Source organism: Rattus norvegicus, chromosome 15, assembly GCF_036323735.1.
Source record: "Rattus norvegicus strain BN/NHsdMcwi chromosome 15, GRCr8, whole genome shotgun sequence".
NCBI lineage: Eukaryota > Metazoa > Chordata > Mammalia > Rodentia > Muridae > Rattus > Rattus norvegicus.
In genome coordinates this window covers 37,850,947-37,866,677 of record NC_086033.1, presented here as the reverse complement: position 1 = coordinate 37,866,677, position 15,731 = coordinate 37,850,947, and the positions used below count along the sequence as shown (strand labels likewise).

The 15,731-nt window shown below is 38.5% G+C and overlaps 1 protein-coding gene and 1 pseudogene across 8 annotated transcripts in view; one reads left to right on the top strand and one right to left on the bottom strand.

Annotated features, from left to right (window-relative positions):
- Cab39l (calcium binding protein 39-like) overlaps positions 1-15,731 on the bottom strand; it is a 102,414-nt gene that overhangs the window by 18,514 nt on the left and 68,169 nt on the right. For all 8 annotated transcript variants that reach the window (XM_006252100.4, XM_006252101.4, XM_006252099.4 and 5 more), the window contains 2 exons: positions 8,962-9,130; positions 1,443-1,502 (listed from right to left, as the gene is read on the bottom strand). In XM_006252100.4, the coding sequence (XP_006252162.1) occupies positions 1,443-1,502; positions 8,962-9,130 (229 nt within the window). The remainder of the gene's footprint in view (positions 1-1,442; positions 1,503-8,961; positions 9,131-15,731) is intronic.
- Positions 15,398-15,559, top strand: LOC120097282 (U2 spliceosomal RNA; annotated as a pseudogene).

Sequence of the window (15,731 nt, the reverse complement as noted above, 5' to 3'; positions counted from 1 at the left end):
CTCAAAAAGCAAATAGCCAGAAGCAAAAATAGTCAAGGATAGAGAAGGACTGGATATCCTTAGAGTGTTGAGTGACAGGCTTCTGTGCACACCCACTAAAACTTTTGATTTAGAATTGAGAAGTACAATTACGCAGACTGTATTAAAGTCACAATACTATTCTCCTTCACATGTTATTCTATTCATGAGCACAGGGACAAGGTTACAGCTCAGATATGGAAGCTATTCCTAAAAGCTTGTATATAGAAAACATGGTCACCAGCTTGCAGTGCTACTGAGAAGCGATGCATAGTAAGAGTGCTAACTTCGTCAATAAGAAGTCTGCAACTTAACCCTTGATGAAGTCATAGTTGAATGGATTTTTAGGAGAGGAGAGATAGGTCACTAAGGGTCATGATTCTCCCCTTCCCTCCATGTGTGTGTGTGTGCAGTGTGCATGTATGCATGTTTACATGTTGATGGTTGACTTCTTTGATTGCTCTACAGTATTTGAGACACGGTATCTTATTGAACCAAGAGTTCACCAATTTAGTTAGTGGCTGGCCTGCTTGTTCCAAAGATCGTCAGTTTCTGTCCCCTCTGACTGGCATTGCTGGGGGCTGCTATGCCCACCTGACTTTTTAAATGGGTTCTGGGAACCAAACCCCAGTGTTACAGCTGCCGAGTCATCTCCCCCAACCCTAGAGGCATGCATGTTTTTGAAGGGTGTCTTCTGTCTCTGGACTCTTCCTCTGACTCCTGGCTGCCATGGAGTATCTTTCATTCACCATGTTTTCCAAAATGATGTCTGCTCCACAATAGGTTCAGGAACAGAGCCAATTGACCATGGACTGAAACCATATTCCAAAATAAAGCTTTCCTTCTTCTAAGTTATTCCTCTTAGATATTTTGTCACAGCAACAAAAAGATGATCAACATATGACATTTTATAGATCAACATTTCCATCAGACAAATTATGTTAATTGGGAATCTAAAATACAAATATAGTAGACCCAGGGTCCTCTAGTTCTTTTCCATTGTCCCTTTCAGCTTTCCTTCTAGCCCAACTCCATTTCTTTGTAAACCCCCCACCCCCACCCCCAACTGCAGAATTGCTTTCTACCATAGCCACCACATGTGACCAGGACTTTGGGGAGCAGCAACGAAACAACTGAACACCCCCCGCCCCCCAAAGGAATAGCTATCTACACAAAAAATACTTCCTTCCAAGTGCCAGGTGACAGGCAATTGGAACACAAGCCTCAATCTTGGGCATCTAGAAGGACACAGGCCCTTAGTCTTCAGGTCTTGGAACTACAAACCTTTGAGACTGCCAGCCCAGTCCACAAGCCTTCTGCACTCCCTACCTACATGTGGTTTTCAACTAAAACATAATAAAAGGACCCGAGCCAGTCCTTGGATAACAAGAGGGAGAAAGATATCTTAAAAATGTTTTACTTACAGTATCATAATTTTGTTCTAAGAAGTCTGCTACCAACACTTTATGTCTGGTTAATAAATCCTACAAGAGAGCAAGGAGTGAAGGAAAATTACTATACATAGGGACCTTTATAATTCATTACAAAAAGAATAACATTTACCTCTATAGCTTGATAAATCAATTCACTTGAAACCCATGAAAGTTGGAAAAGAACACTTTCATTTACATCACAAAGTTATTTCCATCCCTACTGTAAGATGTAAAGTATACGTTTGTTTCAGGTTAAAATAATGGCAAAACATTCAATCTCAAACCTGAGTGTTTTAAATAGTAGAAAAATTTAAGTGGTAAACACAACACTTATGAGGTAAGTGTTCATAGAATATTTCTATATTGTGATTATAATAAGAGAACTTTATCCAAGGTCAGTAACTAATTGCTACCCCCCAAACTACCTAGGCTGACCTCCAACTCCTGAGCTCAAGTAGTCTTTCTGCCTTAGCATGAGTATAGGGAACACAGGCACTGTGTTTGGTTCTAACCATTTTTCACGCAAGAATTCTAGATGGCATAAAACCTGACCTCAAAAATTAACATAAGGAATTTCCAAGCATTTTGATGTTTCAGTATTTTCCTAATGTGTGTGTGTGAGTACACGCGCAGGTGCTGTCTGCACAAGTGCACCTGCTTACAGATGGGTGGGAGTCAGAGGGTGATGCTGAGTCCTGCTCTACCTCTTCTTTATTCCTTTGAGACAGGATCTCTCACTCAACCTGGTGGCCAACATGCCACAGAGATCTTCTTGTCCTGGACAGCGCTGGGGTAACAGGTAGGCATCTGGTACACTAAGTTTCTTATGCTCTTAAAATGCTGGACCACTTCCCCAGCCCTTAACCACTTGGATTATTCACCTCTTTTTAGGTTTTCTTCTTAGTTTTGTATGTCTATGGCTGGGAGAGGCATGCGTGTACAGCACTCACGTGGAGATGGGAAGAAGTGGGCTCTGAGGACTCAGATCAGGCTGTGCCGTGCCTGCTGCACATGCTGAGCTATCTTTGCCTCCCCCAACCCCAAGGGGGCTGCTGGATGTGGAAGCACAGGAATTGATCATGTCATCTGAGCGCAATCTGCTTACTTGCCAGTGAATGGGCCATGTGATACACACTAGGAGTTACTAAGCTACATAATGTGTGCTTTGAGAGTTAAAGAGAATCACTCTTATCTTACTACAGATACAATGTACAGAAAACTGCAAGAAAGCAAAGGAACTTCTGGTTGTCTTCAGCTCCCACCTAAGTCATATTCTCATTTCACTTCAATATTTGGAAAAAAAAAGCCCAATTTAATCCCTTTTATATACTTAGAGGCTAAACACCCAACTCAGGTATTGTGAAAAATTCAATTAGAAAAGGATTTTTTAACCTTTCCAGAATAAAGTTTAATACTTTAATACATAGTTAATTAAAGTTTCTCCAATACATAAAGATGAATCAAGCAGTGGAATTGGCAAATTTCAACTGATTCTATTCTGAACTCTTTTTCAGAAGTATGTGTGTGTGTGTGTGTGTGTGTGTGTGTGTGTGTGTGTGTGTGTTCATGTGTGTATATATGTATGCAGGTGTGTGACCATAGCTGCTTGTGGAGGCCAGAAGAGGACACTGGATCTCCCGGAGCTAGAGTTACAAGCTACTGCACGCTGTAGGAATATAAGGTTGAAACTGCCTAGAATATGTCCTCTGAGACATCTCTTTAGCCCCCTCTTTCTATTTTAATAACAAGAAAAAGTAAAGTATTTAAAGCATTTTCCACAATTTTTGAGTTAGCATTTTTTAGAGCTGTGAGTACATTTAAGGTATACAGAGGATATTTTGAAGTAGTGTGCAATGGTCTAAAGGTTTTATTCTTTGCATCATTTTCTCCATGGTACTAAGGTTCACCCGCAGACCTTGGGTTAAATGTCCCCAAAAGGCCCTGTGCAGTGCTGCTGTCTGAGACATTGGGAGAGAGAGGCATCTTTTCTTTCTTTCTTTTTTTTTCTGGAAATGAAGTCTCACAATGCTGCTCAGGCTAGTCTTGAAATCCTGGGTTGCAGTGATCCTTGAGGCTGGGACTACAGGGTGCATAGGTAAGAAGCTCAGCTGGAAGCAGTGCCCTCCTTGAAGGGAATACTGGAACCCAGCCTTCCCACTCTGCTTCTCCATCTACATACAAGTGGGCAACATTGACCCACCACACCCTTCCTGCCAGTAGATTCTGTGTAATCACATTTTCTTAAGTGTTTGTATGTATGATGTGTATTCAGTGTGTGCAGGTACAAGTGCTCAAATGGATGTCAGAGAACAACTTTTGGGAGTGGTCTTTTTGTCATCCACCTTTATTTTGAGCAGTGTTCTCTCCTGTTCTAATGGGCCCTCAAGTGTCTGCATGGTTTTCTTCTCTCTGTCTCTCATCTCACTACAGAGGAGCTGTGATCACAAATGCATGTTACCACATTTGGCTTCTTATGTGGGTTGGTTCTGGGGATGAAATTCAGGTTGTCAGGCTTGCAGTGGGCCAGCTCACCAGCTCCTACCTCATTTATTTTTTATCCTGTCTGTCATGGATTCCTTTTCCTGGCTATTGAGAACAATGATGCAATAATTCTTATTCTTCAATACACCGGTTTCATTTTCTTTGGGAATATCCACGAATGGTATTGTTAAGTCCTATGATAATCCTATTTCACATTTCTGAGGTACTGATATACTGTTTTCCACAGCATTGTACTAATTTTAATTCATATAAACAATATGCAACATTTGCTTTGCTTGTGTAGCCAAGGCTAGCTTCAAACTCACTATATAGTTGAGACTGGCTTTGAACTCTTGATCCTCCTGCTTCTATCTCTTGACTGCTAAGATGACAGGTCTATGAAGCTCAGCAAGCTCTTTCCTTTTTCTTGAAGATGAAAGGATGTTTTTGTAGTTTTATAATTTTCAAGTTTAACCACAATGCCACAAGTCTTTAGCTTGATGGGCACTGTGCTAATATATGGAGATGTGTTATTACTGGTCCTAATGGAGCAGGGAATGGAGAATTGACCTGCAACTGGGATTTTCAAGTAGGGAAATGCTCTATGAGGGCTCCATTTCCCAGTCTGGCTGGGGCCTTGTCTAACTAGTTCCTGTGCCAAGACATCCAGGACACAGTAAGCTGTTGCAGAGCATTTGGGGCAATCACTAAGCAGATGCATGGGATCCTCATGTGTAAGTGCCCCTCCCGAGTCTGGTGGATCTTCCTGAGCAGCTTGTGGAATTTTCCATGCTCTGTGAGAATAGAAGTTGGTAGTATATTTATGGTTTGCAGCAGACACTGTGAACTGTGCAAATGTGTGTGTGTGTGTGTGTGTGTGTGTGTGTGTGTGTGTGTGTGTGTGTAGAGGTTCTCTACCTGCTATGCTAGTCAGAGGTGACTATAAGGACTAACTTCCCCAGGGCAGCCAGAGAACACCTGGAAGATCACAGGAGTACTGCTAGAACAGAACCTTCAAATCAAATAGACAAAATAAGTTGAAATTAACAAAAGCAAAACCAGGAAAAAAAGAGAAAAAAGAAAGGAAAATATGCTTCCTTCTCTTGCTGCCCCCCCCCCACCCCTTTCCCTCCACGTGCTCATGGCCGGCCTTTACTTTTTTTTTTTTCTTTTTTCTTTTTTTCAGAGCTGGGGACCGAACCCAGGGCCTTGCGCTTGCTAGGCAAGCACTCTACCACTGAGTTAAATCCCCAACCCCCTGGCCTTTACTTTTACTCCTCTCCTTTTCTACTCTTCTTCTCTCATTAAACCTTTCCACGTGGGAAAAAAAAAAAGAAAGGAAAATATACTACAATAGGGTGGAATTCCTTTGTAAATATAGGTGGTGAATCATGTGTTTATTTCTCTCATACATCTGTACTTGAAAAAAAATATATATAAACTTACCCTCTTATACACAGAGATCATGCCCTAAAATTGAGGGATTATATCACATATACATGTGCAAAATAAGTTCAACCTTTCTTGTTGTTACTGAACTCCACATGGCTCAGCTCATTAAAGAAGTCAATGAAAACATAAACAGTGGAATGAAAGGAAGAAAACAATTTAAGACTTGAATGTAGAAACAGAATGAATAAAAAATGAGTAAAGGAAAACTGAAAATGAAAAAGTTTGGAATTTGGATAGGAACCTCAGAGGCAAGTCTTACCAACAAAATATAGAGAGAATCTCAGGCACTGGGACAAGATAGAAGAAATGGATACATTATTCAAAGAAAATGTTAAGTCTAAAAATCCAGGTACAAAACATGCAGGAAATGTGGGACACTACGAAAAGACCAAATTTAAGAGTAATAGGAATAGAGAGAGGAAGAAATGTCAAAGGCACAAAAAATACTACCCCCCCCAAAAAACCAGAAGAAAATTTCCCCAAAGTAAAAAAGGAGATATCTATCAAGGTACAAGAAGTACACAGAACACCAAATAGACTGACCCAGAAAAGAAATTCCCCCAGTACATAATGATGAAAACATATATACAGACAAAAAAAAAGAATATTAAAAGCTTCTAGAAAAAAAAAGAAAACCTGTAACATATAAAAGCAGGTCTACTAGAATAACTTTTCAACTGGTGTTCTAAAAGCCAGATAGACTTTTCTACAAACTCTAAGAGAACACAGATGCCAAGTCAGACTATTATACCCAGCAAAACTTTCAATCACAATAGCTGGAGAAAGACATTCCAAGATAAAAACCAAATTTAAGCAAGATCTATCTACAAATACAGCCCTATGAAGAAGACTGAAGGACAACTTCAATCTGAAGAGACTAACAACATCCAAGAAAACTCAAGGAATAAATAATTTTATACCAGCAAATCAAAAACCCATACCATAACCACAAAATAACAGGAATTAACAAATACTGCTCATTGGTAACACTCAGTATCAACTGTCTCAGTACTGTAATTAAAAGATACAAACTAATATAATGGATGGAAAAACAGGACCCATCTCTCTGCTACATCTAAGAAATACACCTTAACATCAAGAAAAAACAGCACTTTAGGGTAAAATGATGGAAAAGATAACCCAAGCTAACAAAACAGACTAACTAGTCAGAATTAACTAGAGCAAAACTAGTCAGAAGAGATAGGGAAGAATATTACATATTAATCAAATTAAATTTCCAACAGAATACTGTAATTTTTAACATCTATGCACTAACTAAAAGGGCACCTAAGTTTGTAGAAGAAACACTATTACAGTTTACATCACATAGTGACCAGTATACAGTGCTAGCTGGCAACTTCCATACTCTCACCAATAGAAAGGGGCATCCAGACAAAAGCTAAACAGAGAATTGCTGGAGCTAACTTATGTCAAATTAAATGGACCTATAGATAATTTACAGAACATTTCAAGCAAATACAGAAGAATATAGCTGTGGGGCCTAAAGAAACTTTGTCCAAAACTGATCATATGCCTGGTCACAAAGCAAGTCTCAATAGGTTGAAGAAATATAAAATAACAGCCTGCATCCTATCAGACCACCATGCATTAAAGCTAGATAACATCAGCAAGCTTACAAACTCCTGGAAATTGAACAACTCACTACTGAATGGAAAACGGGTTAAAAGAGGAATAAGGGAAGAAATTAAAAGCTTTCTAGAATTAAAAGAAAATGAAAATACAACATACCCAAACCCATTGGACACAATGATGGTGGTTCTAAAAGACAAGTTCACAGCACCAAATACATACATTAATAAAGAGAATGGAGAAATGCCATATTAACCTCATACCTAAAAGCTCTAGATCAACTACAACAATAATATCCAACAGAAGAACACGGGAAGAATTAAACTAAGAGATGAAATCAGTAAAATAGAAACAAACAAAAAAACTAATACAAAGAATAAATGAAACTAAGAGTTGGTTCTCTGTTAAAAAAAAAAAACAAAAAACAAAAAAAAACCAATAAGACTGACAAACCCCTAGCTAAGTTAACTAAGTGATGGACAGAGATAGAGATGATCAAAATTAGAGATGTAAAACAGAGGATGCATAACAACAGACATTGAGGTAATCCAGACATTATAAGAACATACATTAAAAACCTGTAATCCAACAAACTAGGAAATAAATGAAATTAATAAATTTCTTGTTTTATTCCAGCCACCAGAGTTAAATCAGGATGAGATAAGCAATTTAAACACATCTATAATCCCTAGTGAAGGGGCTGGGGATTTAGCTCAGTGGTAGAGCGCTTACCTAGGAAGCGCAAGGCCCTGGGTTCGGTCCCCAGCTCTGAAAAAAAAGAACCAAAAAAAAAAAAAAAATCCCTAGTGAAATAGGAGCAGCCACTAAAAGTCTCCCAACCAAAAAAAAAAAAAAAAAAAAAAAAAAAAAGAAAGAAAAAATTCCAGAGCAAGATGGTTTTAGCACAACATTTTACCAGACTTTGAAAGAAGAATTAATGCCAATGCCAATGCCTTTCAGATTATTCCACAAAACAGAAACAGAAGGGAAACTGCCTAATTCTTTCTATGAGGTCACCATTTACCCTGATCCCCACACCACATAAAGACCCAACAAATACAGAGAATTGCAGTCCAATTTTCATTTATGGTAATGATCTTGCCATTATTTAATTCCTTAAGTGTATGGATTTCTAAAGTAAAAACACTTGAAGATGAATGATGCATTGAATATGTAAGCTCCAGTGGCTTCATTTTAAAATCAGTCAACCTACTTTCCGATATGCTCAATGATTATCTTTCTGCTGGTAAAACATAGAAACAGACAGTTGGAATGTAGCTGGGGACAGAAGAGAGGAGAAAAGGGGATACTAACTGAGCAGAGTTTTAGTACTGCAAGATGAAGGGCTGCTGGAGAAGGGTGCTATAGGACTCAGCCACATTAAATAGTGCATAAAGAATGACCGAGGACATGTGCATAGTATCATGATCAAAACATTTTTAAATTAAAATATTCAGTTAGGTGAAATATATTTCCCATATAATGACAAAGGAGATAAATATTAAAAAGATGACTATACTGTTAAAATATAAAACATGAATAGGTAGATGACCAATCATATCAAAATATTAGCATGCTTGTTAATATTTTTTTACCCCATCAAAGTGTGGAAGTTACATTGCTTTAGTGGTATGACGTTTTCATACTCCCTGGTGCCCCTGTCCATCTTCCTCCCTCACTTACCCTGGTCCTCCACTGGAGGTAGCCTCTGTGGCTGGTTTCTATGGACCCTTCCAGAGCTACTGCACATGTGGCCAGAGAGCAGCTCAGCGCCTTATTCTGCTGTTACTGTGTGGCAGTTCTAGCACAGGGTAACGTTTTCCTTCCATCTCTTCAGCAGACATGTCAGAAGCCATTCCACTGAGCTGAGCTTGTGCTCTGCAGTGTAAAAGATTGGCCTCCCTCATCCATGGCAGATGACTTCAGGCCTCTTTAGAGGCCAATCCACTTGAACTTTATAAGCTTTCTGATTTAGGGAAAAAATTACCTTAAAAGTAGCGAAGGCATCTGAAGCGATATCAAATGTGGACAGCTCCACATACTTGAAGAAATCTCTGAACTGATTAGAAAAGAGGATGACTTTGGCAAGTGGCTCATGGCGAATGCACTCTCTTAGCATAATCCCACAGCGTAAGGCAATCTGTGGGGCTTCATAGCTAAAGCACAAGCAAGAGAGAAAATACAACAGTTACCCCATTAACAACATTTTTCAATGTCATTAAAAGAACCAGTTCAGTTCTGATAACAGAAACACAGACACCATTGTCACAGTTCATTCAAACACCATTCATTCAACCCACTGACAGCTTTGCTCTAGGCACAATTCCAGATGTTGGGGACACTAGAGCAAACAGAGGAAGGCCACTGTCACTGCATCCTTAACATTTCAGTGAGACGATCTGTTGGAAGAAGCAGAACAGACACAATGGATAAAGGTCATTTCTAGGAAGTGCTGTGAAAACTGAAGGCAGCACACAGCAATTTAGAGTGGGTATTTACTTGTATGCATGTGAGAGAGAACTAGTGAATATTTTTAATTTAGACTGAAAGAAAGGGCAGAAGCTTCAAAGCAGGAACAAGCGGTGAGTGAGAGGAGAAGACATGTGGCCAGCGGGATAGGATGGAGGAGGCAGTGAGGAGGAGTGAGGGGGGCAGGGCAGGACCAGTCATACACACTTGAAAGCCAAGTAAGCAGTTCAGTTTTAAGTGTGGTGGATAGTTTAAAGCAAGAAATTAACACATCCTAATTTATGCTTAAATAGATGGCTGAGGGTGGGGTGGGGGTGTCCCAGTGTTAGAGAAATTGTTTGGCATGCTAGAGGCTCTGGGTTCAAGTCCCTGTACCAACAAAAACATTGTGACCCTGGTTACCAGGAAATAAGGAATAGACTGGGCAGCTAGAGTGAAGTTGGGTGAAGGAAAGAACAAATGTCTAGCAACAGTAATGGTGGCCTGGTACGGCAGCAGAGGCACGACAGAAAACCTTAGGCAGATGCTGATGCTGTCTAAAGGAAGAGTCAATAAGATTAGGAGATATTGGGGGTGGGGTTAGTGAGGAATAAATCCAAGCTGAAGATTCAAAGATGATTCTTGTACTTTTAGCTTAACTGAGTGGAGGGAGGTACCATGCACAAACTGACAGAGAAACAAGTTAGTGAAGAGGTTAAGAAATTGCCCCTGAGTATCAACATTAATTTGGAGATGGCTAATACTTAAGCAGGGATGACCCCTTGTCAGCAGAGAATTACCCATCTTGAATTAAGGAAAATTATATATAATATGACCTGAAAGCAACAGATGAACAGTAGAGAATTGCCATTAACTGGCTCATTGACATTGTGAAGTAGAATTATGGCTCATAGGAAAGTACACTAGAGAAACAGTATTTACTACAGAAACAGAGGAAGACTGGCACCCCAGATCTGTTCTACTTCCGAATAACAAGTCTCTCGAATGTCACATTAAGCATCTGACTGAACACAGGATTAAGTTATATTTCATTGTGTGGTAACATTCCAAGAAAATGGGTAACACCCAAATAAGACAATTCCTCTATTGAATGACTGAATGGAAAACTGTGCTAAGTGCAGGGAGAAAGAGCAAAGGCAGCTTCGTGTACAGAACATAGAGAAGTAGAGTTGAAACAAGAAGACTCTACCATGGCTTTAAACAGATCAATTATTTTTCATTTCAATTAAATATTGTACTAGATTTGGGGTTTTAGTACTAGGCCTACTGAGAAAAGTAACTCTAAATGTCTCAGTTCTTGAAAGGCGTTCTAGTACAATGTTCTATAAGGACAGGATAGTGCAACATCTACCAAAGATGTTTATTTTTCAAATTTACTGCAAATTATGAAAGGGGAGATACAGCGTGTTGTTCTTCTAGCTCTAATTTTGCCATGATGTTTTGGTTTTGGTGGTGGATTAAGTGCATAAAAAATGTTTGATCTAGAACATGCAAAATGTAATGTGAGGCTTCACAACTTACACTTTTAAGTTATATATATATATATTCATTAAATTGTATAGATTTTGGGTCTGGTTTACTTTGGTGTTTGCTGTTTTTATTTATTTACAAGTGTTTTTATAATAAAATTTGTTTAAAAAAATTAAAACGTAACCAACATAAATTTTGTGTCAAAAGACTATATTTACAATAAATAAAAAAAATCAAATGTCTAAAAGCTAAAATTAAATAATTGTTAAATAAAACTTCAAGAGAGTGGATGGGGTCTTGGCTCGGTGGTTAAGAGCACATACTGAGTTTGGACCCTAGCCTTCCTGTGAGCGGGCTCACAAGCACTGGCGACTCCAGTTCAGGGGAAAACCAGTGACCGCTGACCTGCACAGGCACCCGCACTACCGTGTACATTCCCACTTCAGAAGCTCACATACAGACAACTCTAAAACAGCTTATAAAAATCTACCAACTACTAGTGATAACATTTTGTTAAATAAGAGAGAATAACATACTTTTTTTCATATGACCATATATCATTTGCAGAAAATTCAGATATAAAATAAAATCACTTTCCTACACTTTAGAAAGTAGGTTACTTTACAATGTTTAAGTTTACAAAAAAACAGCAGGGGAAATAGCAAAGAAAGTTCAGGGTGATATTTATTTACTTTCATTTATGCTAAATGATAAGCACTCTTCAGTATTATTTTAGTATTGCCTTGTTAGCTCACACTAACGCGAAATGCCGATATATTCAGATAGACATAATTCCCTTTAAACTATAAGGAATGACAATTTATGTTAGCAACTCAATTAAGAAAGGCATTTGGAAATTAGCCTACTGGAATTCACAGTGTTAGATATAATACGGGCTGTTATTAAAAATGTAAAGAGGGTCCTATTTTCTTAAATGTCAAGGAAGACACACCAGTTATACTCATGTTACTATAAGTAAGAGTATTGAAGAGACAGGCTATAAAATAGCCCGGCAGTAGTAGTGCACAACTTTAATGTCAGCACTTGGGAGACAGAAATAGGCAAATCTGGGTTGGAGGTCCATCTGGTCTACTGAGCAAGTTCCAGGACAGCTAGGGGTATCCAGAGAAACCCTATGTAAAAAACAACAAAAAAGGAATGAAAAAGAGGCTATAAAATAAAGGCTATTGGCCTAATGTAGTGGTTCTCAACCTTCTAATTGTGTAACTGTTAAATACAGTTTCTTGTGTTGTGGTCACCCCCAACCATAATATTATTTCATTACTACTTTATAAGTGTAATTTTGTTACTGTTATGAATTGTAATGTAAATATCTGATATGCAGGATATCTGATGTGTGACCCCCAAAGGGGTTATGACCTACAGGTTGAGACCTGCTGGCCTAGAGAAATACCAGGACTAGATAAACACAGTATCTAGGAGTAATTAAAATCCACACTCACTAGTTAAGGTACCTGTGGACCTTCAGGCCAGCAGTTTTGTATCCCAGCTCAGCCCTGTATCCCTAGAGGATGGCGCTCTCCGACGGAATGCTCCTCATACAATGCTCCTCACACACGTGGCACCTCTAATGCGTCTATCAGCACTAGTTCAATGCCCATCTCCAGTCCTTTGCACCCCCACAGGCTCCTTAACCTCACATCGGCACACTGGAAGTCACTACAAGTCAGTTCTATCACTTCATTTCCAACACCTTCGTTTCTGGGGCTGTGTCTCTCATCCTTTCCCATGGTCTCTCTAGAGTTCCCCAACCCCAGTGGTAACTGCATCCTACTTATTGCTCTTTTCCCACCTCCACATGCTTTTTCAGTGTAGGCACATGATGAATCCAATGAATCTCAGACTCAAATGCAATCTACCAACACTAGGGAACTCTAATGAGAGTCAAAGTCCAGCTTACACAAAGGCTGAATGATCTCCAGCCAACGTGTCTCATTCCTGAATTCAGTTTCCAAACTGAGACCATCTATAAAAAGTTTCCACTCCAAGTTTTGGGTATAATTAGTTCTATTTTTCCTTTCACTTCATGAAGTTTATTGGAACCATCTGGGATGGACTCATGGTTTATTTTTGAGACTCACAAGAACATTTATAAAGTACTCCACTGAGGAGAACACTTATCAATTCATCCCAGGAGTTTGTCTCCAACAGTGGGAAATGTCATTCTCTGACTCAGCAACTGCTTAAAAGTTAGGAATATAATTAATTGGATGTTTGAGAATTTCCCCATTTTCTTCAATATCCTCTATGGGATCTCTAACTCCCACCTATCATTTCAACCTGATAATCCTGACTAGTAAGTTACTGCTTACTATATAAAGAAGTGTCCCATATGCTAACCCTGTCTTAAGTTTCAAAATTAGTCTTCATCCTACCTAATATGCTCTATTCCCAGATAAGCTCCCCAGTAGCAGAGTCTGTGACGACTTACGCTGTTTCCCACAATGGCTGGCCTAGGATAAATCACCAGTTAAAATCAATCACTACTTTATATAACTGAATCAATATTTCCCTTGATTTATAGTTTAGAGAACACAGTATGAACTCTATGTTTGAGAAAGTACACTATTACATATTTATGTTCATTCAAAAAATAGTATACCAGAAGATCCTTTTAAACTTACTGAATGGAAAATATAAGAGCAGACATCTCTGGAACAATTAACCTTCTGCAGAAAGGTACTATGAAGGCTGTTGCTACAGGAGAAAAGACAATAGTCTCACCCTCTACTGGATCCTGTATGAACCTGGCTGGCAAGATGTGCCCATTGGTGCAACAGTGGTATGACAGTTATGGGGGTAACCAAACAATTTTTTTTTCATTAGATATGAGGCCTGTTCCATAGAAGAGATTTCAATGACTGGTATTGTAAAACTGATCAAAAGCCTATAACCAGGGAGATCATAGGCTCTACAGGGGACAGTTACTATTGTTATTACATGGTCACATTGTTAAATTGCTTTCTAAATGTTTGTTTATAGCTACAGATTTGTACTGTTCTCAACTTTGGTTAGAAAAGTCACTTTCTGCATTGCATAGCAGTAAATGCAAAGCTTCACATCTGGTAAAGGTGTCAGCAATTTACCATAATTGTAATATACAATGTAATTTACCATAAATTGTAATGATACAATGTATCATAACCATTCAGTTATGGCTAAATAATCTTTATTAACTCTTTAACCTCCATCCAAGGTTCAGGAAACACAGGGTTGGGTAGGTAGAGAGACAATAAAGGGTGACAGATGAGGAGAACTGTGAAGAGTAGACTTTCAGAAATGAAATGGCTGAAACACATATCAATACAAGGGACTAGTAGTTATCTGCATAAGACCTACATATAATCAAGGCAGTAAAAATTCTACTCAGAGGCTCCACCCTCGGCAGAGGAGTTATTAGAAGTTGATGGTCCCTGAAGGAAGGAGAGCCACTCTCTTTAGGGGATATGATCATTGGTAGTTTGCCCATATCTCAGGGGAGGGCCCTACCTCTGAGTACATGTAGACAGCATTAACTGGACCCAAGGTATGATTTATTCCTACAAGATGTGGTTATTAATACCAAAAAAGGAAGGCATGAACTGACAGGATAAAAATATTTTATATAAGTGTATAAAAATTTATAGAATAAATTAAAAAGCATTATTTATATAAAAAGAATAAAAAGAGCAAGTGTTTTAACTGGTAATGAGTGTTGTGATCATTACACAGAAATTGCCAGAAGAAAGATCTTGTGTAAGAACATCTCAAGAACAAAGACTGTATTATATAAAGAAAAATGACTTGTTGTTACTGTTGGGAACAAACAATGCCATGTGACAGCCCTTGGAAAACGTCTCAGAAAATGATATTTACCAAAGACCTACTCAATAGTCAAGAAGGCCTGCTTCTAATCTAGAAACATTTGCACAATTTAAAAATAATGAATAAACTTTATCTACTTTGAAGGGTTAGGAGCAGTAAAAATTCAGTGTGAACAAGAATCTGGAATATAAATTACTGTCTCCAAGAACTACTCCTCACCAAAAGAACCAGAATCCAAGTCTGTGTCAGGAGACATGAAGTTGGGTCTGGCAGATCTTCTTGCATCAGAAAACGAAGAAGGTCTTTCAAAATATTTTAGTGAGGTCAAAAAACTGTGTCCTGAAGGGTCACAATTAATTGAATATTAAGAAAATTGTGTACAGTAACTGAGATTTGTGGGAATATTATATTAGTTGTTAATAAGATACCAGAAGGGTATGCTTGAATGTATGAGAAGAAATGGAGACAGACAGACAGAGATACAGAGGAGAGAGGAAGGACAGAGAGAAATTCACTGAATACCAATGGAAGTTTCTAGGACAATAACCTATTTATTCTCCAAGCTGATCATAAAAATAGGCATTTATTCTGCTTCTCTGAGATGAATTCTACTTAAGATTAACAGTCACAGTAGATGAAAGTTATTTTTCAGAAAACTAATCGCTTCTCGGCCTTTTGGCTAAGATCAAGTGTAGTATTTTTCAGAAAACTACTCCAGCCAATGAATGACTAATTTTGAAAATTATTTTGCTGTGACCTCTAGTAAAGGACAAACTCAACAATATAAAGATGTCAGAAAGGTTTATAATTGGTGAGAAGTTACCATGAGCTTAGGACACGAGTCTCAGTGTCACTGAAGGAATAGCTCCTGATGTGATGGAGCACGATTACGTGGAACCATCTATAAAATACTATTGTAAAATAAAAGTTCAATTTGAATGTAATCAAGCCTTTAAGTAGAAATGCTAACCTAGAAACAGGTAATAAGGGAAT